The 26,637-nt window shown below is 44.0% G+C and overlaps 1 protein-coding gene across 2 annotated transcripts in view; it reads right to left on the reverse strand.

The window, feature by feature from the left end:
- The window catches only part of LOC109875910 (mitogen-activated protein kinase kinase kinase 1-like), a 224,540-nt gene that overhangs the window by 35,432 nt on the left and 162,471 nt on the right, over window positions 1–26,637 (reverse strand). Inside the window, exons 6-13 of one of the 2 annotated variants that reach the window (XM_031809242.1) lie at window positions 26,020–26,171; window positions 25,484–25,605; window positions 23,213–23,294; window positions 10,715–10,904; window positions 10,235–10,477; window positions 8,043–8,164; window positions 7,337–7,428; window positions 5,065–5,257 (exon numbers count right to left, since the gene is read on the reverse strand). In XM_031809242.1, the coding sequence (XP_031665102.1) occupies window positions 5,065–5,257; window positions 7,337–7,428; window positions 8,043–8,164; window positions 10,235–10,477; window positions 10,715–10,904; window positions 23,213–23,294; window positions 25,484–25,605; window positions 26,020–26,171 (1,196 nt within the window). Of the gene's footprint in view, window positions 1–5,064; window positions 5,258–7,336; window positions 7,429–8,042; window positions 8,165–10,234; window positions 10,478–10,714; window positions 10,905–23,212; window positions 23,295–25,483; window positions 25,609–26,019; window positions 26,172–26,637 lie in introns of both variants that reach the window. The other variant, XM_031809241.1, reaches the window with a different exon arrangement.

A 26,637-nucleotide genomic window follows, 5' to 3' on the forward strand; every position in this document is an offset into this window, starting at 1 on the left:
ATTTTTTGTCACATTTTTCGTCAACTACTATAGCTATGCTGCCATGATAGAACACTGGTTCCTATAATCCTTATGACATGTGACTTGGTTTCCTCCTCTGTTCATTGTTACTATTAGGTTTTTCTCTCTCTTTGACAGTTCAATACGCAAAGGTTCTGGGGGCTCTCATGTGTCTGCAGCAAGACAAACCTTAACTTGGCAAGGAAGCCTTCTCAGGTGAATAAAATACAGGCTAACCTGATTTGTAATGATCTGTTTAATTTTAACAGTATAACCTTAAATAATCGCAAATGAACTACGTATTCTTTACAGACACAACATGTCTGTAAAGGGCTCCTGAGTGGCGCAGCGGTCTAAGGTATCACATCCGGCCTGTGATTGGGAGTCCCATAGGGTGGCGCACAATTGGCCCAGCGTCGGCGTAGAATTTGTTCTTAACTGACTTAGCTAGTAAAATAAAAGTAAAATAAATATATGTCCGTAGCCTGGCCAAGTTGTCTACAGCCTCTGAGTGTTCCTATCATATTAGTTTTGTTTTGCATTCTGCCTTTTTCATTTTCAGGAGAGCTGATTGTTGTGTGGACTACCTGCTCAGGAAGACTGGGAAGGCCATGCAGGACATGGACCCTGATTCGGAGTGGATACATTTTGAGGACTATGCAATGGACACCACAGTTGGCAGTCTTCTGGATGACATCACCACCCACACTGCTGACTTCTCTGCTGCCAGCCCCACTCCCACTAGAGTCCAACATGATTCATCCAGTGCCAAGCCTGCAGCCACCAGTACCTGGCCTGCTTCACCTACAGCCCAGTCTGCTGCCAGCCAACTCCACCCATGAAAAAACCTTCATTGGTTTGATGAGTGGCAACGCATCACTAGGTTCCATGCAGACTCTGCTGTACTCCAGTCCGTTTTATCTTCTTTCTACAATTAGGGGCTTGATTCAATCAGATCCAGCATTAACCCACGGTTGTGCTTGTGTGTCACAAACCACTCCTTTCTTTCCCACTGGACTGAATCAACATAATTTCCACATCAATTAAATGAAATTATGTTGAACCAATGTGGAATAGACGTTGAATTGACGTCTGTACCCAATGGGATGTGATATACACTGAGCAAAAATATAAACGCAACATGTAAAGTGTTGGTGCCATGTTTCATGAGCTGAAATTAAGATCCCAGAAATGTTCTGTACGCACAAAAAGCTTACTTCTCGCAAGTTCTGTGCACAAATTTGTTTACATTCCTATTAGTGAGCATTTCATCCACCTGACAGGAACCTGACAGGAATGGCATATCAAGAAGCTAATTAAACAACATGATCATTACACAGGTGCACATTGTGCTGGGGACAATAAGATGTGCATATTTGTCACACAACACAATGCCACAGATGTCTCAGGTTTGAGGGAGCGTGCAATTGGCATGCTGACTGCAGGAATGCCCACTAGAGCTGTTGCCAGAGAATTGAATGTTCATTTCTCGACCCTAAGCTGCCTCCAACGTCGTTTTAAAGAATTTGTCAGTATGTCCAACCGGCCTCACAACCGCAGACCACGTGTATGGCGTTGTGTGGGTGAGCAGTTTTCTGATGTCAACAGAGTGCCCTATGGTGGCAGTGGGGTTATGGTATGTGCAGGCATAAGCGACAGACAAGGAACACCATTGCATTTTATTGAATGCATTTTATGAATGTCGTGCCATTCATCTGCCGCCATCAACTCATGTTTCAGCATGATAATGCACGGCTAGGGCTGTTACAGTGACAGTATTACCGATGACTGCAGTAAAATTCCACGTGACCATTGAGCCATGGTAATCTCATTTTATGCACTCTGGACATGCCTTTGTAATACCCAACTTGCTAACTACCACCATCAGGTTCTAATGGCCTGGTCCTCGGGGCTCTATTGTCCCTCTAACCACTCTGACATCAATGCAAATGCCATTGAAAATCACAACAAACAGTTATCATCAAAACAGTAGGCCTATCATACTTTTAAAACTCACCTCACTGTGATGATACATTTGAAGAAAGAACTTGAATGGCAGATTGAAACAGTGTAAAAGATGGTTGTTGTGGATGTTGCTTCAAAGCCCAATACAAAGAAATGGACAGTGCTATTTAAGGTGATAATTAATTCAAACCATCTTCAATCAGTTTTATGTTTTTCTGCCATGCATATTAGAGATTATGCCCAAAGACTCAATCATGGACACTCTTACTGACAGTTGTCGATTCTTTGTATTGTTGTCTCTACCTTCTTGACCTTGGTGCTGTTGTCTGTGCCCAATAATGTTTGTACCATGTTTTTGTGCTGCTACCATGTTGTGTTCCTACCACGTTGTTGTAATGTTGTGTTGCTACCATTGCTGCGTTGTCATGTTTCGCTGCCTTGTTATGTTGTTGTCTTAGGTCTCTCTTTATGTAGTGTTGTCTCTCTTGTCGTGATGCATGTTTTGTCCCATATTTATATTGTATTGATAAAATATAAAATAAATAATCCAAGGCCCCTGTCCCCGCAGGAGGCCTTTTGTCTTTTGGTAGGCCGTCATTGTAAATAAGAATTTGTTCTTAATGGACTTGCCTAGATAAATCAAGTTGAAATTATATATATTTTTTAAACCTGAAAAGAAAACTGAATTAAAATGATCATTGTGCCATTATGCAATACATAGCCTACAGCATATCACAGTAGAAGTCTTAAGTTTACATATACCTTAGCCAAATAAATTTGAACTCAGTTTTTCACAATTCATGATATTTAATCCTAGTAAAAATCCCTGTTTTAGGTCAGTGAGGAGCACTTTATTTTAAGAATGTGAAATGTCAGAATGACAGTAGAGAGAATGATTTATTTCAGCTTTTATTTCTTTCATCACATTCCCAGTGGGTCAGAAGTTTACATACCAAAAACTAATTGAGTGTAGCATTGCCTTTAAATTGTTTAACTTGGATCAAACGTTTCAGGTAGCCTTCCACAAGCTTCCAACTATACGTTGGGTGAATTTTGGCCCAGTGCTCCTGACAGAGCTGGTGTAACTGAGTCAGGTTTGTAGGCCTCCTTGCTCGCACACACTTTTTCAGATCTGCCCACATATTTTCTATAGGATTAAGGTCAGGGCTTTGTGATGGCCACTCCAATACCTTGACTTTGTTGTCCTTAAGCCATTTTGCCACAACTTTGGAAGTATGCTTGGGGTCACAAATCTGTCGTTCTGCCCCTGAACAGGCAGTTAACCCACTGTTCCTAGGCCGTCATTGAAAATAAGAATTTGTTCTTAACTGACTTGCCTAGTTAAATAAAGGTTAAAAAAAATGGCCAAACAGTTTTTTTTTCATCAGACCAAAGAACATTTCTCTAAAAAGTACAATCTTTGTCCCCATGTGCAGTTGCAAACCGTAGTCTGTTGTTTATGGTGGTTTTGGAGCAGTGGCTTCTTCCTTGCTGAGCGGCATTTCTGGTTATGTTGTTATAGGACTTGTTTTACTGCAAAGTGTGCCTTTGCTGTTGTTCTGGGATTGATTTGCACTTTTCACACCAAAGTGCGTTCATCTCTAGGAGAAAGAATGTGTCTCCTTCCTGAGCGGTATGACGGCTGCGTGGTCCCACGGTGTTTATACTTGGGTACTATTGTTTGTACAGATGAACGTGGTATCTTCAGGCATTTGGAATTTGTTCCCAAGGATGAACCAGACTTGTGGAGGTCTACCATTTTTTTCTGAAGTCTTGGCTGATTTCTTTTGATTTTCCCATGATGTCAAGCAAAGAGACACTGAGTTTGAAGGTAGGCCTTGAAATACATCCACAGATACACCTCCAATTGACTCAAATGATGTCATTTATCAGAAGCTTCTAAAGCCATGACATCCTTTTCAGAACATTTCCATGCTGTTTAAAGGCACAGTCAACTTAGTGTATGTAAACTTCTGATCCACTGGAATTGTGATACAGTAAATTTGTATTTTTCTCCCCGTTATTTTACCAGGTAAGTTGACTGAGAACACGTTCTCATTTACAGCAACAACCTGGGGAAAAGTTACAGGGGAGAGGAGGGGGATGAATGAGCCAATTGTAAACTGGGGATTATTAGGTGACAGTGATGGTTTGAAGGCCGGACTGGGAATTTAACCAGGACACCGGGGTTAACACCCCTACTCTTACGATAAGTGCCATGGGATCTTTAATGACCTCAGAGAGTCAGGACACCCATTTAACATCCCATCCGAAAGACGGCACCCTACACAGGGCAGTGTCCCAAATCACTACCCTGGGGCTTTGGGATATTTTTTAGGCCAGAGGAAAGAGTGCCACCTACTGGCCCTCCAACACCACTTCCAGCAGCATCTGGTCTCCCATCCAGGGACTGACCAGGACCAACGCTGCTTAGCTTCAGAAGCAAGCCAGCAGTGGTATGCAGGGTGGCATGCTGCTTAAATTATAAGTGAAATAATCTGTCTGTAAACAATTGTTGGAAAAATTACTTGTGTCATGCAAATATTAGATGTCCTAACCGACTATCCAAAACTATAGTTGGTTAACAAGAAATTTGTGGAGTTGGTTGAGAAACAAGTTTTAATGGCTCCAACCTAAGTGTATGTAAACTTCCGACTTTTAAGATGTTTTGGTACATAATTGGTCTAACCTATACTCCAAAATTTGAGTAATCGCTGTTGAGTGTGGACTGTATTATCGTATTTCTTTGCGAAAACATTGATGTTCCCGAACAGATAACACTTGGTTTCCCAACTAAGCACAGGGTAGCTGCAGGAACAAGGTTGGAGAGAGACCATGGCATAGCGTTTGGGAGAATCTCACCTATCGAGCAGCGAGAGCATGCTCATCAAACAGTGGTTGATGCATGGAGTGAAGTAAGTGTTCTTATATTTATTTCTCAGCTGCTCATATTATATATTAAGCATGTGCTCCACTATAAAACCCAAGTAGCCTACATGACAGACCGGCGGGAAAGCGTACAGCCTCCATTCACTAGGCTATTTGAGTGCAATGGCCCATTTAATAATGGCTATATGATATGACTATAAAATCACGGACCTCTCCCCCAGGGTCTGAGACTGGTGGCAGTCCCCTCCGGAAACTATGTGGGGGTAGAACTCGGTGGGGAACTCTAGCAGGAGCCTGTCAATCAGACAAAGGCGGCCCATCAGGGCCTGCCAGTTATTGGCCTCCGTCTGGGGCCCCAGGATGCAGTTCAGGACATAGTCCACCCCGCCAATACCGATGGACCCTGGGAGAAAGGTAGAGACGTTTACAATGAGTAGTCAGTTGGGTCTTTTTTAAATTTGTAAACTGTTGTTAAGACATGAGTTACAGTCACATACAGTGCCTTGCAAAAGTATTCATCCCCTTGGCGTTTTTCCTATTTTGTTGCATTACAACCTATAATTTAAATAGATTTTTATTTGGATTTAATGTGAAATGGAAAAAAATTACTTATTTAAAAAAGAAAAAAAGAAAAAAAAAAAAGAAAAGTGGTGCGTGCATATGTATTCACCCCCTTTGCTATGAAGCCCCTAAATAAGATCTGGTGTAACCAATTACCTTCAGAAGTCACATAATTAGTTCAATAAAGTTCACCTGTGTGCAATCTAAGTGTCACATGATCTGTCACATGATCTCAGTATATATACACCTGTTCTGAAAGGCCCTAGAGTCTGCAACACCACTAAGCAAGGGGCACCACTAAGCAAGGGGCACCACTAAGCAAGGGGCACCACTAAGCAAGGGGCACCACTAAGCAAGGGGCACCACCAAGCAAGAGGCACCACCAAGCAAGGGGCACCACCAAGCAAGGGGCACCACCAAGCAAGCGGCAAGAAGACCAAGGAGCTCTCCAAACAGGTCAGGGACAAAGTTGTGGAGAAGTACAGATCAGGGTTGGGCTATAAAAAAATATCCGAAACTTTGAACATCCCACAGAGCACCATTAAATCCATTATTAAAAAATGTATGTCACCACAAACTTGGAGAGGACCGCTGACCAAAACTTACGGACCAGGCAAGGAGGGCATTAATCAGAGAGGCAACAAAGAGACCAAAGATAACCCTGAAGGAGCTGCAAAGCTCCACAGCGGAGATTTGAGTATCTGTCCATAGGACCACTTTAAGCCATACACTCCACACAGTTGGGCTTTACGGAAGAGTGGCCAGAAAAAAAGGCATTGCTTAAAGAAAATAATAAGCAAACACATTTTGTGTTCGCCAAAAGGCATGTGGGAGACTCCCCAAACATATGGAAGAAGGTCCTCTGGTCAGATGAGACTAAAATTGAGCTTTTTGGCCATCAAAGAAAACGCTATTTCTGGCACAAACCTAACACCACTGACCACTCCGAGAATACCATCCCCACAGTGAAGCATGGTGCTGGCAGCATCATGCTGTGAGGATGTTTTTAATTGTCAGGGACTGGGAAACTGGTCAGAATTGAAGGAATGATGGATGGCGCTAAATACAGGGAAATTCTGAAACCTGCTTCCGTCTTCCAGAGATTTGAGACTGGGACAGAGGTTCACCTTCCAGCAGGACAATGACCCTAAGCATACTGCTAAAGCCACACTCAAATGGTTTAAGGGGATACATTTAAATGTCTTGGAATCGCCTAGTCAAAGCCCATACCTTAATCCAATTGAGAATCTGTGGTATGACTTAAAGATTGCTGTACACCAGCGGAACCCATCCAACTTGAAGGAGCTGGAGCAGTTTTGCCTTGAAGAATGGGCAAAAATCCCAGTGGCTAGATGTGTCAAGCTTGTAGAAACATACCCCAAGAGACTTTCAGCTGTAATTGCTGCAATTTCACCCCCCCAAAGTATTGACTTTGGGGGGGTGAATAGTTTTGCACGCTCAAGTTTTCATTTTTTTGGTCTTATTTCTTGTTTGTTTCACTGTAACAAATATTTTGCATCTTCAAAGTGGTAGGCATGTTGTGTAAATCAAATGATACAAACCCACCAAAATCTATTTTAATTCCAGGATGTAAGGCAACAAAATAGGAAAAATGCCAAGGGGGTTGAATACGGCAGGGTAGCCTAGTGGTTAGAGCGTTGGACTAGTAACCGTTGCAAGTTCGAATCCCCGAGCTGACAAGGTACAAATCTGTCGTTCTGCCCCTGAACAGGCAGTTAACCCACTGTTCCTAGGCCGTCATTGAAAATAAGAATTTGTTCTTAACGGACTTGCCCAGTAAAATAAAAAAAATAAAAAAATAAACTTTCGCAAACCACTGTACATCAATTTGAGTAATATGGGGAGAGATGCTATTTCTGCTGAACACCCAGCGGGGAAAAATGGGATTTGTAGTTCTTACCTGCTTTGAGGATGTCTCTGCCCACGGCCAGCTCTCCTACCTGGGCTTTACACAGCTCCAGTAGTGTTGACACTGACAGCTGGCTGGTACGACTGGACATGACACAGAGAAACGACACTCAAAATGTATTTATGTCCATGCTAGACTGCTAATGCTTTTTTTTTTACAGTTTGTAATCTATCGTGAACAGACGACGTAAACATATCTGACCAGCGAGATTGTAGTTCTGGGTTAACCAAGACTACACATTGTGCAATTGAGACATTGAAATGAGACATGGGGAATGTAATCTGTTAATTCATGTACTATCAGCCTAATGAATACAGTATTATATCACAAGAAAAGGTGGTCATGTTTGAGTCAGTTCTTGAAGATGTATATCAGACAAATTCTAATCTGGACCTCAAAGCCAGTTCCACTGCTGATTTTCATTCGGCCCCTCTAATCAATGATTAATTTAGAGCTGGGACACCCGGTGGGTGCAATGAATTATAAGGTAGAACAGAAAAGAAGCTCTGGACCTCCTGGTTCCTATTTGAATACCCCTGATATACAGTACATCATACAATATGATCAGTGGGGAGATCTAACAAGTGCATGTCATGTTTTGTATTCCCCACCAGAGGGCACTAGATACTAGCAGTTGCAGTGAACCCCTCATAGGCTCGCATGTCTATCCCACTCGTGAGTTTGAGACGGACTTTACCTGTTGGCGTCGGCACATTTGACAAGGATAGTCTCCACCAAGGGCCGGAGCAGCTGCTGCAGCCGTGAGCGCTCAGACACCGAGTGGCAGGGCGTGTACACCAGCATGGCCCGCAAGGTTTTCTACAGAAAGAGAACTCAAACATAAAGTACCAATATTGTTACTGTGTGTCCAGTGTGTGGAAAGTTAAAAAGGAGATATGGTGATGTGTAGTGAAAAGCTTCATCACAAAATATTAGATGGGCTGATCAAACTGGCTGAGAACTTACTATCAAATATGAGTTGAGAATTCTATATATCAAGCGAATTTAGTAGAGTCATTGAGAAACACAAGACATCTTGGAGCACCCTAACATAACACTGTGGTTCAGTGGTGGGAGGAATTGTACTTACAACCCTGTCTATTCCTGTGACAATATGGCTGCCTGGGCCTGACCTCAAGGCCATTAGAGAGGCCACTGTGGCCTTGGCAGGAGGTGGAGACTTGGTGGTGCTCCGCCCCAGCCTGACTCCCAGAGAGAGAGAAGAGGCGTGGGAACTGGTGACTGATAGAGCGTTGCACTGGAACGCTGCCCAGAGACAGATTCAAAGTTCTTTCTCACTCTCCCTTTGCCAGGCAGGCAAGGTTACTCCTTCCTCCCCCTCATGCTTCCCTCCCTCTAACTACTTTGTCCCACTCGCTCTTTCATGCTCACACACACACAATGCACACTATCTCTCCCTGTCAACCCCATTACTCCATGCCTCCCAGTCTACTCCACTCCCTCTCAACCCCCATTACTCCATGCTCCCGAGTCTTCTCCACTCCCTCTCAACCCCCATTACTCCATGCTCCCGAGTCTACTCCACTCCCTCTCAACCCCCATTACTCCATGCTCCCGAGTCTACTCCACTCTTAGGAGACAGATCATATCAATAAACAAGCGTTTACTTCCAATAGTGAGGGCCACATCACATGGTACGAAAAGGTAAGAAAATAAGAGCCCCAACTTCTCTAAGTTCTTGAAATGGTGGCTCTGCTGTTTTCACTTGCTACAAGGTCCCAGGTAGTGCACACGCAGCTAACGACTTTGCCCCGCGATGCGAGGGCGTTCTTCAACCTCAAACAAAATAGAGCCTTTTCAAAGCAACAATTTAAGTCGATCTGGCCCACTCCAAATCTGGTGGTGCCCGTGGCATCACCACCATCCCCTTCTTTGTCTTGATAGTAGTATACAGTAAACACCAAAGTCTGTCTGCTATTAAACACCCTGGAAAACCCCCAAGAGGACAGAATTGTTTTTGTTTTCCATAACTGCTGCTCTGCTGAAGCAAAGTGCTTTGGGGAAATGTCGATTGTCCAGAGGGCCTGCATATTTTAAAACACGCACTAAGAACTAGGATCCCGTGTGTCTAGGTTGGTAGAGCATAGCGCTTGCAACGCCAGGTAGTGGGCTCAATTCCCACAAGGGATAAGTTTTAAAAAAGTATGAAAAATGTATGCACTCACTACAGTAGAGTGTCTGCTAAATGACAAATACTTTAAAAAAAAACTATTATTCAAAGAGACCAAGTAAATAAATAGCGAGAAAGACCTTTTTTTTCTCGCTCAGTCTGTCCCTGGAGAATCCCTGCTGGTTTGTCTCTGTTGAGACTTCCTGGATGTTCAGTGGACTTTAGAGCTAACCAGACTACCTTGTTGTTGAAGTGAACTTCAGCACAATTCAAGAGATAACTTTCATCAATATTGGGTGGGAGGGAGAAGGGCCAAAGGGTGAACGCAGAGATCAGGTAGCGCGAATCAGCTAATCAAGTGAAGATATATTTGATATATGGGCCTTCACTTATCAGGAACACGTATGAATATCAAAAGGCCCAGTCCAGAAACAACCACTAGATGGATCTACAACCATATTTCTTAGACATATCCAATTCTTTCCTTTGATCAAATTACAGAAGTTAGTTTGATTTTCTATCGTTTAATACATGGGGTCCCAATCCCAAGATTAGCTGTCATCATGGCATCCTAATAAATATAAACTTTTGGGAATCGCTGGGCTCGGAGTTGTTTCTGGATGGGGCCTAAGACTTTAAAGGGTTCACAATGCTTTCCCTGACAGCTGGAGTATGGTACAGTTATAGAATTACACAGTAAAACTTGATTCTTAGTTTCACAGGATCTGCGGGGTTACAGTAATATTAAAGAGTCTCACCAGTGCGGCCACGTAGACCTTGTAGACAGGGTCAGCACACACCATGGAGAGGACGCTGCAGCATGACTCCAACACCACATCACCTGACACCTCTGTACAGCCCGCCCTGGCCCCCGGGCAGGAGTGCTCTCCATTGGCCAGGAGGAGCGCGCCACTGACGTCGTGTAACAGCCGCCGCAGGGCCATCTCCCGGATGTTCCAGTTCCTGGAGAACAGGCAGCCCACCAACTCCATGCCAAACACCTGGAGGAGGACACACAAAATTATAACTACGAACGGAATATGGCACCGATCTGATACAGACATCAACTACATGTAAACCCTCTTGGTATGCAAAGGGATGAAGACATTTGGTTTTGTTTGTGTAATGGAACAATTCCAAAATGGAATAGTCACAAAAAGTATTTGAAAGTATTGTACATATGTGTTTGGTCTGGTCGACATTATTAGACCCCACATCTATCTTTCCACCCCTCTCACCTTGATCCAGGGCTCGGCCAGTTCTTTGTAGTTCTGGGGGACCTGCTGGACCCCGAATTGGGGCAGGGTGAAGTCCCCATCCTGGGACGATGACCAGCCTCTGGAGTCTCCCTCCCTGTGGGACGATGATGACGCCTGGGGATGACCCACCGCTGCAGCGTTCTCAATAGAGACAGAGGAGTGGTCATGGCTGCCGAGAAAGATGCCAAAGTAAGCCAGGTTTTAGCAACTTTTGGGGGACTTTTAAAAATGGTGGCAGTAGATTCAAGGATTGAATTGTAAATTTGAGTATTAGCATTTTCATCTTTTGAGCAACTGATATTACAAAAAGCCTTGGTCGAGAATATGCTGATACAGGCACGGTCAGGAATATAGTTATACAAACAGGATGAAATGGGGGGAATTTAGTCAAAGGAGAGGACGGGTAAAATTCCCTTTTCTGAAGACAGCAGGCACCAAACTGGCACCAAACTGGTGAAAAAATCTGAATCCCTTCTTTCGAAACTCTGTCCGACCTGTTGGATTGGCACGAGGGTCATGTGACATTGCGGATCATTATCATAATGGCGGTTTGACATTTTTCAGCGAAAAACAACTGGTTAGGGTTTCAGTGCAGGGAGGAAGCGGAGGGGGTAACACAGACCCTTTCTGATTGTATTCATGGCTTGAGGGGGAAAAACAACAAGAAATGGGCTTCTATCATTTCATTCCCAGGCAGACGCACAAAACAAGGGCTGGTGTCTGGCTGTCTAGCTCATCTAAACGAGCCGTGGAGAGGATTCAGCTCACGACAAACCTATGAGTGCACACACAAATGCAGATGCGCACACTCGCGCATAAACGTGCATAAACACACACACACTCACACACAGAGAGCCCGGGCACCAGCATAGGCCCTAGGTAAGCCCTGCTGAGCATTCTGTGGTACTTAAAGTTCAAAGATATGATTGAGGATAGTGCATACATGCATGTACTTATGGTACGGCCCGAGCTCATTCAGTGGTATGTTATATTATATATTTATTGTTAACAAACTATAGCTTTGGCCAGTCCATTAGGACAACTACTTTGTGCATGACACAATAATTTTTCCAACAATTGTTTACAGACAGATTACTTCACTTATAATTCACTGTATCACAATTCCAGTGGTCAGAAGTTTACATACACTAAATTGACTGTGCCTTTAAACAGCTTGGAAAAGTCCAGAAAATGATGTCATGGCTTCAGAAGCTTCTGATAGATTAATTAATATAATTTGAGTCAATTGGAGGTGTACCTGTGGATGTATTTCAAGGCCTACCTTCAAAATCAGTGCCTTTTTGCTTAACATCATGGGAAAATCCAAATAAAGTCTGGTTCATCCTTGGGAGCAATTTCCAAACGCCTGAAGGTACCATGTTCAACTGTACAAACAATCGTACGCAAGAATAAGCACCATGGGAACACGCAGCCGTCATACCGCTCAGGAAGGAGACGTGTTCTGTCTCCTAGAGATGAACGTACTTTGGTGTGAAAAGCACAAATCAATCCCAGAACAACAGCAAAGGACCTTGTGAAGATGCTGAAGAAAAAGGGTACAAAAGTATCTATATCCACAGTAAAACGAGTCCTATATCGACATAACCTAAAAGGCCGCTCAGCAAGGAAGAAGCCACTGCTCCAAAACCACCATAAAAAAGCCAGACTGCGGTTTGCAACTGCACATGGGGACAAAGATTATAATTTTTGGAGAAATGTCCTCTGGTCTGATGAAACAAAAATGGAACTGTTTGGCCTTAATGACCATCATTATGTTTGGAGGAAAATGGGGGCGGCTTGCAAGCCAAAGAACACCATCCCATCCTTGAAGCATGGGGGTGGCAGCATCATGTTGTGGGGGTGCTTTGCTGCAGGAGGGACTGGTGTACTTCACAAAATAGATGGCATCATGAGGTAGGAAAATTATGGGGATATATTGAAGCAACATCTCAAGACATCAGTCAGGAAGTTAAAGCCTGGTCGCAAATGGGTCTTCCAAATAGACAATGACACCAAGCATACTTCCAAAGTTGTGGCAAAATGGCTTAAGGACAGCAAAGTCAAGTTATTGGAGTTGCCATCACAAAGCTGTGACCTCAATCCTATAGAAGATTTGTGTGGCAGATCTGAAAAAGCATGTGCGAGCAAGGAGGCCTACAAACCTGACTCAGTTACACCAGCTCTGTCAGGAGGAATGGGCCAAAATTCACCCAACTTATTGTGGGAAGGTTGTGGAAGGCTACCAAAAACATTTGACCCGAGTTAAACAATTTAAAGGCAACGCTACCAAATACGATTTGAGTGTATGTAAACTTCTGAAAGAAATAAAAGCTGAAATAAATCATTCTCTCTACTCTTATTCTGACATTTCACATTCTTAAAATAAAGTGGTGATCCTAACTGACCTAAGACAGGTAATTTTTATTAGGATTAATTTTCAGGAATTGTGTTAAACTGACTTTAAATATGTTTTGCTAAGGTGTATGTAAACTTCAGACTTTAACTGTATATAATGTTTTACAGTGGCTGGCTACATATCCCAGGAGTGGTGGTTTAGGTGGCAATTGCTCGGCCTCTGACCGCAAGGCACTACAGAGGATAGTGCGTATGGCCGAGTACATCACAGGGGCTAAGCTACCTGCCATCAAGGACCTCTACACACCAGGCGGTGTCAGAGGAAGGCCCTACAAATGGTCAAAGACCCCAGCCACCACAGTCATAAATCAAATCAAATTTAACAGTCATAGGACAAAAAGGCTTCTCAACAGTTTTTACCCCCAAGACATAAGACTCCTGAACAGGTAATCAAATGGCTACCTGGACTATTTGCATTGTGAGCCCCGCTATAATTTTTTTCAACTGACAAGTACTGTTGAACACCATAGTACCCTCCAAGCTTATCATTAAGATAAGGGAGGCCCTGGGTCTGAACCCCACCTTGTGCAACTGGGTCCTGGACTTCCTGATGGGCCCACTGGTGAAATAATGGTTAAATAAAAAAATGCAAAAATAAAATAAGCATAGAGAAACAACAGTCCATCAAGACATGAAGGTCAGTCAATCCGGAAAATGTCAGGAACTTTTAACGTTTCTTCAAGAGCAGTCATAAAAACAATGAAGAGTATGATGAAACGGGCTCTCATCAGGACCGCCACAGGAATGGAAGACCCAGAGTTACATCTCCTGCAGAGGATAAGTTCATTAGAGTTACCAGACGTAGAAAGAGCACCCCTAAAAAATGCTTCACAGAGTTCAAGTAACAGACACATCTCAACATGAACTGTTCAAAGGAGAATCAGAATTGTTTTATTTCACTTTTATTTAACCAGGAAGGTCAGTTGAGAACAAATTCTCATTGACAACTGCGACCTGGCTAAGATAAAGCAAAGCAGTGCGACAAAAACAACAACAGAGTTACACATAAACAAACGTACAGCCAATAACACAAAAGAAAAGAAAAATACAAAAATCTATGTACAGTGTGTGCAAATGTAGAAGAGTAGGGAGGTAGGCAATAAATAGGCCATAGAGGCAAAATAATTACAATTTAGCATTAATACTGAAGGGATAGATGTGCACATCAGTGCAAGTAGAGATACTGGGGCGCAAAATAGCAAGAGTAATAATATGGGGATGAGGTAGTTGGGTGTGCTATTTACAGATTGGCTGTGTACAGGTACAGTGATCGGTAAGCTGCTCTGACAGCTGATGCTTAAAGTTAGAGAGGGGGATATAAGACTCCAGCTTCAGAGATGTTTGCTATTTGTTCTAGTGATTAGCAGCAAAGAAATGTAAGGAAAGGCGGCCAAAGGAAGGAGTTGACAAGTGCAATATGCCTGCTGGAGCGCATGCTACGGGTGGGTGTTGCTATGGTGACCAGTGAGCTGAGATAAAGCGGGGCTTTACCTTGCAAAGACTTATAGATGACCCAGAGCCAGTGGGTTTGGCAACGGATAAGTAGTGAGGGCCAGCCAACGAGAGCATACACGTCAGTGGTGGGTAGTATATGGGGCTTTGGTGACAAAACGGATGGCTCCAACACTGTGATAGCCTCCAACACTCTACTCAGCAAACTGGATGTAGTCTATTTTGTAAATGACATTGCCGAAATCAAGGATTGGTAGGATAGTCAATTTCACAAGGGTATGTTTGGCGGCATGAGTGAGGGAGGCTTTGTTGCGGAATAGCATTTAAAAGCAGTTGGAAGCCACGGAAGGAGTGTTGTATGGCGTTGAAGCTCGTTTGGTGGTATGTTAACACAGTGTCCAGAGAAGGGCCAGATGTATACAGAATGGTGTCGTCTGCGTAGAGGTGGATCAGAGAATCACCAGCAGCAAGAGCGACATCATTGACATATACAGAGAAAAGAGTCGACCCGAGAATTTAACCCTGTGGCACCCCCATAGCGACTGCCAGAGGTCTATAACAGTTTGGGTCTAGAGTGTCTCCCCCTTTGAAGAGGTGGATGACCGCTGCAGCTTTCCAATCTTTGGGGATCTCAGACAATACGAAAGAGAGATTGAACAGGCTAGTAATAGGGGTTGCAACAATTTCAGCTGAACATTTTAGAAAGAGAGGGTCCAGATTGTCTGGCCCAGCTGATTTGTATGGATCCAGATTTTGCAGCTCTTTCAGAACATCAGATGTCTGAATTTGGGTGAAATGGAAGCAGGGGGGGGGGGGGGGGGCAAGTTGCTGCAGGGGATGCTGAGATGTAGGGGTAGCCAGGTGGAAAGCATGGCCAGCCGTGGAAAAATTATTCTTGAAATAATCGATTATCGTAGATTTATTGGTGGTGACAGTGTTTCCTATCCTCAGTGCAGTGGGCAGCTGGGAGGAGGTGCTCTTATTCTCCATGGACTTTACAGTGTCACAAAACGTTTTGGAATTAACGCTACAGGAATCAAATTTCTGTTTGAAAAAGCTAGCCATAGCTTTCCTAACTGACTGAGTATATTGGTTCCTGACTTCCCTGAAAAGTTGCATATTGTGGGGGGTATTCGAGGCTAATGCAGAACGCCACAGGATGTTTTTGTGCTGGTCAATGGCAGTCAAGTCTGGGATGAACCAAGGGCTATATCCGTTCTTAGTTCTACATTTTTTGGAAGGGGCATTCTTATTTAAGAATGGAGAGGAAAGCACTTTTAAAGACTTTTAAAGAGCAACCAGGCATCCTCTACTGATGGGATGAGGTCAATATCGTTCCAGGATACCTGGGCCAGGTCGATTAGAAAGGCCTGCTCCCTGAAGTGTTTTAGGGAGCATTTGACAGTGATAAGGTGTGGTCGTTTGACCGCGGACCCATTACGCACGCAGGCAATGAGGCAGTGATCGCTGAGATCCTGGTTGAAGACAGGAGAGGTGTATTTGGAGGGCAAGATGGTCAGGATGATATCTGAGAGGGTGCCCATGTTTACGGATTTAGGGTTGTACCTGGTAGGTTCCTTGATAATTTGTGTGAGATTGAGAGCATCTAGCTTAGATTGTAAGACAGCAGGGTGTTATGCATGTCCCAGTTTAGGTCACCTAACAGTACGAACTGTGAAGATATATGGGGGGCGATCAATTCACATATGGTGTCCAGGGCACAGCTGGGGGATGAAGGGGGTCTATAACAAGCGGCAATGGTGAGAGACTTTTTTCTGGAAAGGTGGGTTTTTAAAAGTAGAAGCTCGAACTGTTGGGCACAGACCTGGATAGTATGACAGAACTCTGCAGCTATCTCTGCAGTAGATTGCAACTCCGCCCCCTTTGGCAGTTCTATCTTGTCGGAAAATGTTATAGTTAGTGATGGAAATTTCTGGATTTTGGTGGCCTTCCTAAGCCAGGATTCAGACACTGCAAGGACATCCGGGACACAGCAATTCAGACAGCTAGCAGGCCGGGGATAGTAGGCTAGCAGATGGGCCTCAGGGGGACGAAGCAACGGGAGAGCCTGTTGTAACCCTCTCGGACGGTTACGTAGGCAGACCAGTCGTGATGGATCGACGGGGCTCCGTGTTGGCAGCAAGCAAATTCATGGTCAAATTTCTGCAGAGAAGCCACTACTAAAGGACACCAATGAGAAGATGAGACCTGCTTGGGCCACGAAACACGAGCAATGGACATTAGACCAGTGGAAATTTGTCCTTTCGCCTTTTTCAAATTTGAGATTTGTGTCTTTGTGAGAAGTAGAGTAGGTGAACGGATGATCTCTGTATGTGTAGTTCCCACCGTGAAACATGGAGGAGGTATGATGGTGCTTTGCTGGTGATACTGCCTGTGGTTTAATTATAATTTAAGGAACACTTAACCAGATTGGCTACCACAGCATTCTGCAGCGATACGTCATCCCATCTGGTTTGCTTTTAGTGGGACTATCATCTGTTTTTCAACAGGACAATGACCTAACACACCTCCAGGCTGTGTAAGGGCTATTTGATCAAAACTGAGTGATGGAGTGCTGCGTCAGATGACCTGGCCTCCACAATCACCCGACCTCAACCCAATTGAGATGGTTTGGGATGATTTGGACCACAGAGTGAAGGAAAATCAGCCAACAAGTGCTCAGTATATGTGGTAACTCTTTCAAGACTGTTGGAAAAGCATTCCAGGTGAAACTGGTTGAGAGAATACCAAGAGTGTGCAAAGCTCTCATCAAGGCAAAAGGGTGGCTACTTTGAAGAATATAAAATATATTTAGATTTGTTTAACACTTTTTCAGTTAGTACATGATTCAATGTGTTATTTCATAGTTTTGATGTCGTCACTATTATTCTACAATGTAGAAAATAGTCAAAATAAAGAAAAACCCTTGAATGAGTAGGAGTGTCCAAACTTTTGACTGGTACTGTATAGTATATATTTTGCTGTACATTCGGAGGCTGCTTTTCTGGCAGCCAACGATTTTAATTCTGTGTCATTATGACATGTTATGCCCAACTTCCATATACACGTCTCCTTCGCCACTAGGGGCAATAAAGTTAAAGCTTAGGACTCTGGGTCTGAACACCTCCCTCTGCAACTGGATCCTGGACTTCCTGACGGGCCAGCCCCAGGTGGTGAGTGTAGGCAGAACCTCAACATGGGGGCACAGAGGGTTGTGTGCGTAAGGCTCCACTCCGTTGACGTATTGTACGTGTGTGCGTTCACGTGGGTGGAATCATTATTTGTTTCAGCGGACTCTTTTCGTTTCGTTCCACCCAGAGAGGAAGTCAGCCTTGTGTAGTGTACAGTATATCCACTAGTGGGCTTGGGGAGCCAGAGTAGCTCACCAAGCAAGAAGGGCTGAGGCACTCTTTTTGACTCGGAAAGTATTCAGGCCCCTTTACTTTTTCAACATTTTGTTACGTTACAGGTGTATTCTAAAATGGATTATATCAATATTTTTCCTCCTCAATCTACACACAATACCCTATAATGACAAAGTGAAAAAAGGTTTTTAAAAATGTTTGCAAATTTGTTAAACACCAAAACGGAAATAATATTTTACATAAGTATTCAGACCCTTTGCTATGAGACTCGAAATTGAGCTTAAGTGCATCCTGTTTCCATTGATCATCCTTGAGATGTTTCAACAACTTGATTGGTGTCGACCTGTGGTAAATTCAATTGAGACATGATTTGGAAAGGCACACAGGTTTCTATATAAGGTCCCACAGTTGACAGTGCATGTCAGAGCAAAAACCAAGCCATGAGTTCGAAGGAATTGTCTGTAGAGCTTTGAGACAGGATTGTGTCAAGCCACAGATCTGGGGAAGGACACCAGAACATTTCTGCGACATTGAAGGTCCCCAAGAACACAGTGGCCTCCATCATTCTTAAATGGAAGAAGTTTAGAACCACTAAGACTCTTCCTAGAGCTGGCCACCCAGCAAAACTGAGTATTCTTTTGAGAAGGGCCTTGGTCAGGGAGGTGACCAAGAACCCGATGGTCACTTTGACAGAGCTCCAGAGTTCCTCTGTGGAGATGGGAGAATCTTCTAGAAGGACAACCATCTCTGCAGCACTCCACCAATCAGGCCTTTATGGTAGAGTGACCAGACGGAAGCCACTCCTAAGTAAAAGGCACATGACGGCCTGATTGGAGTTTGCCGAAAGGCACCTAAAGACTCTGAGACCATGTGAAACAAGATTCTCTGGTCTGATGAAACCAAGATTGAACACTTTGGCCTGAATGCCAAGTGTCACGTCTGGAGGAACCTGGCACCATCCCTATGGTGAAGCATAGTGGTGCATCATGCTGTGAGGATGTTTTTCAGTGGCAGGGACTTGTCGACTAGTCAGGATCGAGGGAAAGATGAACGGAGCAAAGTCCAGAGTGATCCTTGAGGAAAACCTGCTCCAAAGTGTTCAGGACCTCAGATTGGGTGTGAAGGTTCACCTTCCAACAGGACAGCGACACTAAGCACACAGCCAAGACAACGCAGGAGTGGCTTTGGGACAAGTCTCTGCATGTCCTTGAGTGGCCCAGTCAGAGCCTGGACCCAATCGAACATCTCTGGAGAGACCTGAAAATAGCTGTGCAGTGACGGTCCCCATCCAACCTGACAGAGCTTGAGAGGATTTGCAGAGAAGAATGGGAGACACTCCCCAAAAACAAGTGTGCCAAGCTTGTAGCATCATTCCCAAGAAGACTGGAGGCAGCAACCGCTGCCAAAGGTGCTTCAACAAAGTACAGAGTAAAGGGTCTGAATACTTATGTAAATGTAATATTTAAGCTTTTTATTTTTTTATGCTTTACGACACTACTCTTTAGCCACAAAAGCAGACATGCCCTTGAATGAGTAAGTGTGTCCAAACTTTTGACTGATACTGTACGTTCTCTTCTTCTGGTTGATTATGTCATGTTGTGACTTACACACTTTGTTTTGCTGTTTTTCTTATTCACACTTTACAAATCACAATAAAGAGTACTATAATGACAGTCACTTTTTGGGAGGCTAGACCGTCAAGACATTGATCTAACCTTGTGTTATGTGTAGTGGCCTTACAATGGGGATTTTTCTGCTATGGTACATGGGTGAGAATGGCTGTCCAGCTGTAGACAACAAGGCTAGACCTTCGAGACATTAACCTCATCTACATAACAAGGTTGTACATGGTCATGTGTAGTGTCCTTTCAATGGAGACCTTTGTGCTTTGGTACATGGGTGAGTGTCCAGCTGTAGACATTAAGAGCAGACCCGCCAATACATTAACCTCATCTAGACAGCTCATGTACAAAGCAGTACAAGTTTACTGAGTGACTGATTCAAAACAGTAATATTTTCTGCCACAAGTAAAAATAACTAGACAAATACATTTGCAGACCTTTTAGATATTTATTTTCCATCACAAGAGGAAATTTAAAAAAATGTGATGAAAGGGGAAATAAGAGAAAAAACACAAAAGTATATCCCAGCAACATGTGAATGAGGAAGTATGAAAAAACGGCACAAAAAAATACCCACTACCCTAAAGTATGAATAAGAAAAAAAAGCACAGAGCAACAGTTTTTGAGCTCCCGAGTGGCGCAGGCACTGCATCTCAGTCTTAGAGGCGTCACTACATACACCCTGGTTCGAATCCAGGCTGTATCACAACCGGCCGTGATTGGGAGTCCCATAGGGCGGCGCACAATTGGCCCAGCATCATCCGGGTTTGGCTGGTGTAGGCTGTCATTGTCAATAAGAATTTGTTCTTAACTGACTTGCCTGGTTAAATAAATGAAAACGGGGTGAGACGAACGGGAGATGTTGATCAGCAGGACTAGACACCGTCCATGGCACCATGATGTCGTAGACAGACTTTACTGGACACTGCTGCCGTTTCTTTAAGTCATCCACCTGCTGCCTCGTGTCAGTGTCCGAAAGACCCTCAGCTGTCTTCCTCTTCCAGCCACTGAAGCTGGGTCGGGGAGATGGGGCGGAGGTTGATGGAGTTGCAGGGCAGAGAGCAAGGGTGAGCCTGGACAGTGGGATGGGTGTTGGTGAGAAGGGACCTGGTTGTTGGGTAGAGGGGCCTGAGAGGTGTTGAACCAGGTTGGGAAGATGATGAATCAAGGGGCGATGAACCACCGGTAGATTGGCCCTCAGGGCTCAGCTCTGTCTCTGGACTGTCAAACACACCACCACCCTCCAACACCTACAAGCAGATGGTGAATACATTAGAATACTATGCAAGAAATCTTAAAACATCTCCATTGGCTCCTTTGAGTTAAAATGTTTACCCAAAATAGCTGATTTCATTAACATCTCAATCTAATTAGCACACACCACAGTGCCTGTGTCAGATGTTTGAACTAGCCCTGCTAATCATTATGATAACAACACAGGCACTGAATATTTCCCACTCACAATTTCTCCCATCCAGAAAATAACTAATTTTACATGTTCTAACTAGGTCTGCTAAACATAAGATCCCAAACACACACACTGTACAAATAGACTTGGATGTATGACGAGTACATACCGTATCGGGCATATTGGTGTCCGTCTGCCGATGTTTCACGTGAACACCGAGCCAATCCCGTTGTCTGACAAACGGTGGGACCCCTACACACCAGTGGCAGCCCCACTCCTCATTTCCTTCACCCTTTTCAAATTGTGAACATACTGGCTCCAAATCTTTTTCAATGCTTCTTTGACATCAGTATTGGTGTTCAAATTTCGTGAAATCTCCCTCCAGCTGTCGCCTCTTTGCATGCTTGTCCAAATACAACCGCATCGAAGGGTTGTAAAGGTTCTCTTATTGTCTCACCAGCTTGCACAGACGCTCCTCAAAACTGGACAGACATAATTACGCTTAGAAAATCTCAAATAAAAAGCACAAAAAAGGAAGCTTGAGAGTAGTAGAAGCAAAGTAGAAGAATGTTCATTGGTTCTGAGTTTATACTAGAAATGATACTGGAAAATATGTGATGTAGACACAGGGGCAGGACTTCCGTTGCAAAACTCACTTAGTACTGCCCCTCAGTCATCGCAAGGAATGGTGGTCTCAATTTACAGGTAGAAAAAAACTGTGTCAAATGACGAAGCGTATAACAAGGAGCCACCCCTTTTGTGATGGAAAACGACATTGCAACACCGCACTACGCTCCGTCAGCACTGTTTGCATTTGTCTGTAGACCCCTTTAGTCCCCTTCTGTACTCCCTGTTCACCCACGACTGCGTGGCCACGCACGACTCCAACACCATCATCAAGTTTGCTCACAACGCGACGGTGGTAGCCTGATCACCGGCAACGATGAGACAGCCTACAGGGAGGAGGTCAGTGGACTGGCAGTATGGTGCAGGAACAACAACCTTTCCCTCAACGTCAGTAAGATCAAGGACTGCCAGTCCACTGACCGCTCCACTGCAACCACTCCACTGCAGCCCATTGAGTCGAAAGCTCAGTCGTTAAGAAGGTGCGACAGCACCTCTTCCCCTTCAGGTGGTTGAAAATGTTTGGCACCCTCAAATCCTCAAAAAACGGTACAGCTGTACCATTGAGAGCATCTTGACTGGCTGCATCAACGCTTGATATGGCAATAGCACCACCCTCGATGGCATGGCGCAACGAAGGGTGGGGCGCTACAGAGGGTGTTGCGTCAGCCCAGTACATCAATGGGGCAGAGCTCCCTGCTATTCAGGACCTCTAAATCAGGCAGTGTGAAAGGAAAGCCTGGAAAATTGTTAAAAGACTCTAGCCATCCAGGCCATAGACTGTTCTCTCTGCTTCCGCACAACAAGCTGTGCCAGTGCATCAAGTTTGACACCAACAGGCTCCCGAACAGTTTCTATCCCCAAGCCATAAGACCACTAAATAGCTAACTAAATTGCTAACAAATGGCTATGCAGACTGAGTTGACTGAAATGACACACTGTTAGCTATGTGAGGTCTAGTCTAATATAACCTAGTGTCATGCTAAAATGCTAATGTAATGACACACTGTTAGCTATGTGAGGCATAGTCTAATATAGCCTAGTGCAATGCTAAAATGCTAATGTAATGACACAGTTAGCCATGTGTGGTCTAGCCTAATATAGCCTAGTGCCATGCTAAAATGCTAATGTAATGACACACTGTTAGCTATGTGAGGCATAGTCTAATATAGCTTATCTCACCGCTAAACACTCAAGGCTCTTTCCTGTCTCTAGTCTACTGTTGCGCCATTGACGTAGCCTACAATAAATCCATCACAGGTTTGAGTGCATTTCCACACTAAATGCTCTAGTTTAAATCCTTAACCCTTTGTGAGCATACAGTATAAATAGCTTATAAACCATTTAATAGTTAGCTAACTTTAAGTTAACCATAACTCGCATTCAGCTCGCATGAGATTTGCAAAACGGAAAAGCTGTTCTGACATCTCAGACTGAGGCAGATGTTTCCTTTCCTCCCAGAAACAAATATAGTGAAGCCGCTTGCCCTGGCCTTCACACAACCAGCTGGTAGGCTGCTGAATTCATCCCCCACTCCAGGAGTCTTGACCAGGAGTTCCTAGATCCGAGACGGCGTACATCTTAAAATTACCTGTAAAAATCATGGGACTTCCACTTGGTTCTACAGAGGGGGCAAATGAGCGTCTCGTGGTTCTGCCGGCATTCCTCAGCCCCTGCGAGACACAGACAGAGAGACAGACAACATTAGCTCTACCCCCAGTTTAAATAGGGGACAATGCACTGACTGGCTGTCACGGAAGTCAAGGCTCCGATAAAATGGAGCAAAAATTAGACTTGAGTTTTTAGAGAGAAGAGAAGGGCCAGGGCCTCGGGATGAACATATCAGATTTCTATCGAGGGGGCTGTATAGTGCTGGAAGTGTGTGTGTGTGTGTGCAGGGGGAAATGGAACAGGAGTACCTGGAGGGGTGCATTGCATGTGTGTGTGTGTGTGTGTGTGTGTGTGTGTGTGTGTGTGTGTGTGTAAGGTGAATGCCCTATGCACTGTTTAACCTGAAGGAGGGAAACGAGGTACAACACAGCTATGGGGAGTTTGCACACTAGTGCCATCTACTGAAGGACAATAGAATCATGCCTGCAAGGCCAATGAACACCTTGTCTCACCGGAAGCCCCGCCTTACACAGATGATAAACCCGAGGCAAGTATTCATACCTTTAATTCTTCACCAAACCCAGAACTGGGCGGCGTGGGGCCGAACAGGTGTTGTACCTCATTTGCCTCCTTCAGCGAACAGTAGTTGTATGAGGTAGTCACATGGAATGTATTTCAATTAACAGGTGTGCCTTGTTAAAAGTTAATTTGTGGAATTTCTTTCCTTCTTAATACGTTTGAAACAATCAGTTGTGTTGTGACCAGGCAGGGGTGGTATACAAAAGATAGCCCTTTTTGGTAAAATACCAAGTCCATATTATGCCAAGAACATTTCAAATAAACCAAGAGAAATTCCAGTCCATCATTACTTTAAGACATGTAGGACAGTCAATCTGGAGAATTTCAAGAACTTTTAAAGTTTCTTGAAAGCGCAGTTGCAAGAAGCATCAAGCGCTATGATGAAACTGGCTCTCATGAGGACCACCATAGGAAAGGAAGACCCATTCAGCCTTCATGGTTGAATTGCTGCAAAGAAACCACGACTAAAGGACACCTATCAGAAGAGACTTGCTTGCGCCAAGAAACACGAGCAATGGACATTAGACCAGTGGAACTCTGTCCTTTTGAGATTTTTGGTTCCAACCGCCGTGTCTTTATGAGACGCAGAGTAGGTGAACGGATGATCTCTTCATAATTGTAAATAGTAATTACAATTAGCTAATTCAAATTGTGGTTCATGTCAGCCAGGAGTTCTCTAAATATGACCGGTTGTGTTATGTCTTTCCTCAGTTAGTGCTAGGACTAATGTAGCCTACATTTTCCAGTTTGGATAATTGTGTTATGCTGTCACCACTTCTGTCAATGTCTCAACATTGCATCCAAACATAAACTGGTCACATTCAGGACATAGCACTGTAAGGACTGTGTTTGTGCTAAAGGTTTCTGTGAAAAAACAGTGTAGCCAGCTCAAATACTGATTGTTGTATCAATCTAAACTGGACGTTCTAAATAAGCGTTCTAATCACACTGGTTTGAGCGTATGCTGCAGGGACCACAATAGAATGATCACACCCTTTTGTTGGTACTTGTCAAAGGGTTAAGAGGAGATGACCACTCCACTCAAATGTCAGTGTCAACTCTCTGATATGAACTGAAGCCATGTGTCTCATGTGCCCTCTCATCCATTGGCACATTGAATGTTTACTTTTCAAGCATTGAGTAGCCCTGTCAATTTTCTCTCATTACTGTATGTAGAGTCAATCACATACACAAACACAATCACATTATTAAAAATCAATGTGATTTTAGTCCTTGCTTGGACTAGCTCATTCTTAGCTCTTTTGTCTAACTGTGTTGTTTTTTTTGTCTTCTCAGTCAAATCCTGTCCTGCCCTCAGTGGAAGAGTAGAGCTCTTCTCCAACACCATCTGTCCAAGATGAGCCTGTCCTGCACTGAAGCCTCTGAACACCTCAACGTGCAATCAGGAAGTCAAGCCTCTGAACACCTCAACTCATGCCTCATGCCCTCATTTTATCACTGCTGTGATCCCTTCCCAACACTTTAAGTAGCCCTCATTCACACTCGCATAATATGTTACTATATGTATCTTTATTAAATGTTTTAGGTTAAAACAGTTTGAAACACACTTTGTCGTCTTTGTGCGGTCCACGCCTATACCGTGGGTCTCATTCTCCTCAATTTGTCAAGTCACCAGCCTCCACCGTTTTTGATAGTGTACAGTTGTACTCACAAATGGACATGCAGTGGTGGTGCAGCTTGTTCCTGCAGCCCTCCTCACACACAGTCAGACTCTCCTCGTCCAGCATGTCCAACAGACAGATAGGACACATCTGCTCCTCCTCATCCTTCAGACTACTGACAGAGAGGGGGGAGAGAGGGAACGATGGATAGAGAGAGAAATCGATTAGGGGAAAGAAAGAGGGATGAAGAAAGACATGGGAGATAGGAACAAAGGGAGAGAGAGCGAGAGAGAGCACAAAAGAGCGCGAGAGAGTGAGCACGAGAGAGAGGTACAGGGGAGAGAAACATTAAGAGACAGAAAGATGGAAAAAGAAAGGAAAGATACAAATAAAGGAAAAATTAGCCAGTAACATTTTTGGTTCTCCAAAGAATCAGTGTGCTGTTAATGTAAAAATCTAAACATGTATCAAAATACAACTTGGACGTATTCAAGGGCCTTCTGGCAAAATAGGTTTTACAGTACATCTAAACCTGGTGTATCTGTGTGCGATTGACTGTTCATGTGCGTGCGTGTGTCTACTCTACCTGCTCTCGTTGCTGGAGGCGCTGGAGGTGCTGGATGGACAGGACGTGTGGGGGTTAGACATGCGCAAAACAAACTTCTGGATGGTGTTGCGCGATGGCGCCTTGATGCGCGAGCTGCGGCGATTGTGATACTTCTGGAACAAGCTCTCCACCTGGACGACGTGGAGACAATGATACAGTTAGATGCTGATCTTGGGTCAGTTTAGCATTACCCCCACTTGTGATTAAGGCTAGGATTGGGGCAGAGGAAGATGATCCTAGATCTGTCCCTAGGGGATACATCACCCCGGAGCCAGTTTACCATAGAGGTCAACCTTACCCATGATGAAGTATCTAAGTTTTTCTAACGTGCATTCAATACAGTGCAAGTCACTGAAAGTTATCCTCAATGTAAATGGACATATGCGACCCGATTCAGGAAACGAGACGTATGTCACAAGTCACGACTTCACACAAGAGCCATTTGAATGTAAAAATATTTTTTTTTAATCAAAATGCATTTTTTGGGCAGAAATGCCTTTCTCGAACATGTGAACTTTCATGTGCCGTAATAACAAACTTGTATGCCATTTGTAAATACGAATAAAATTGCTAAATTACGAGCCTTGTTGGTTAAGC

The sequence above is a fragment of the Oncorhynchus kisutch genome, linkage group LG29 (assembly GCF_002021735.2).
Source record: "Oncorhynchus kisutch isolate 150728-3 linkage group LG29, Okis_V2, whole genome shotgun sequence".
Classification (NCBI taxonomy): domain Eukaryota; kingdom Metazoa; phylum Chordata; class Actinopteri; order Salmoniformes; family Salmonidae; genus Oncorhynchus; species Oncorhynchus kisutch.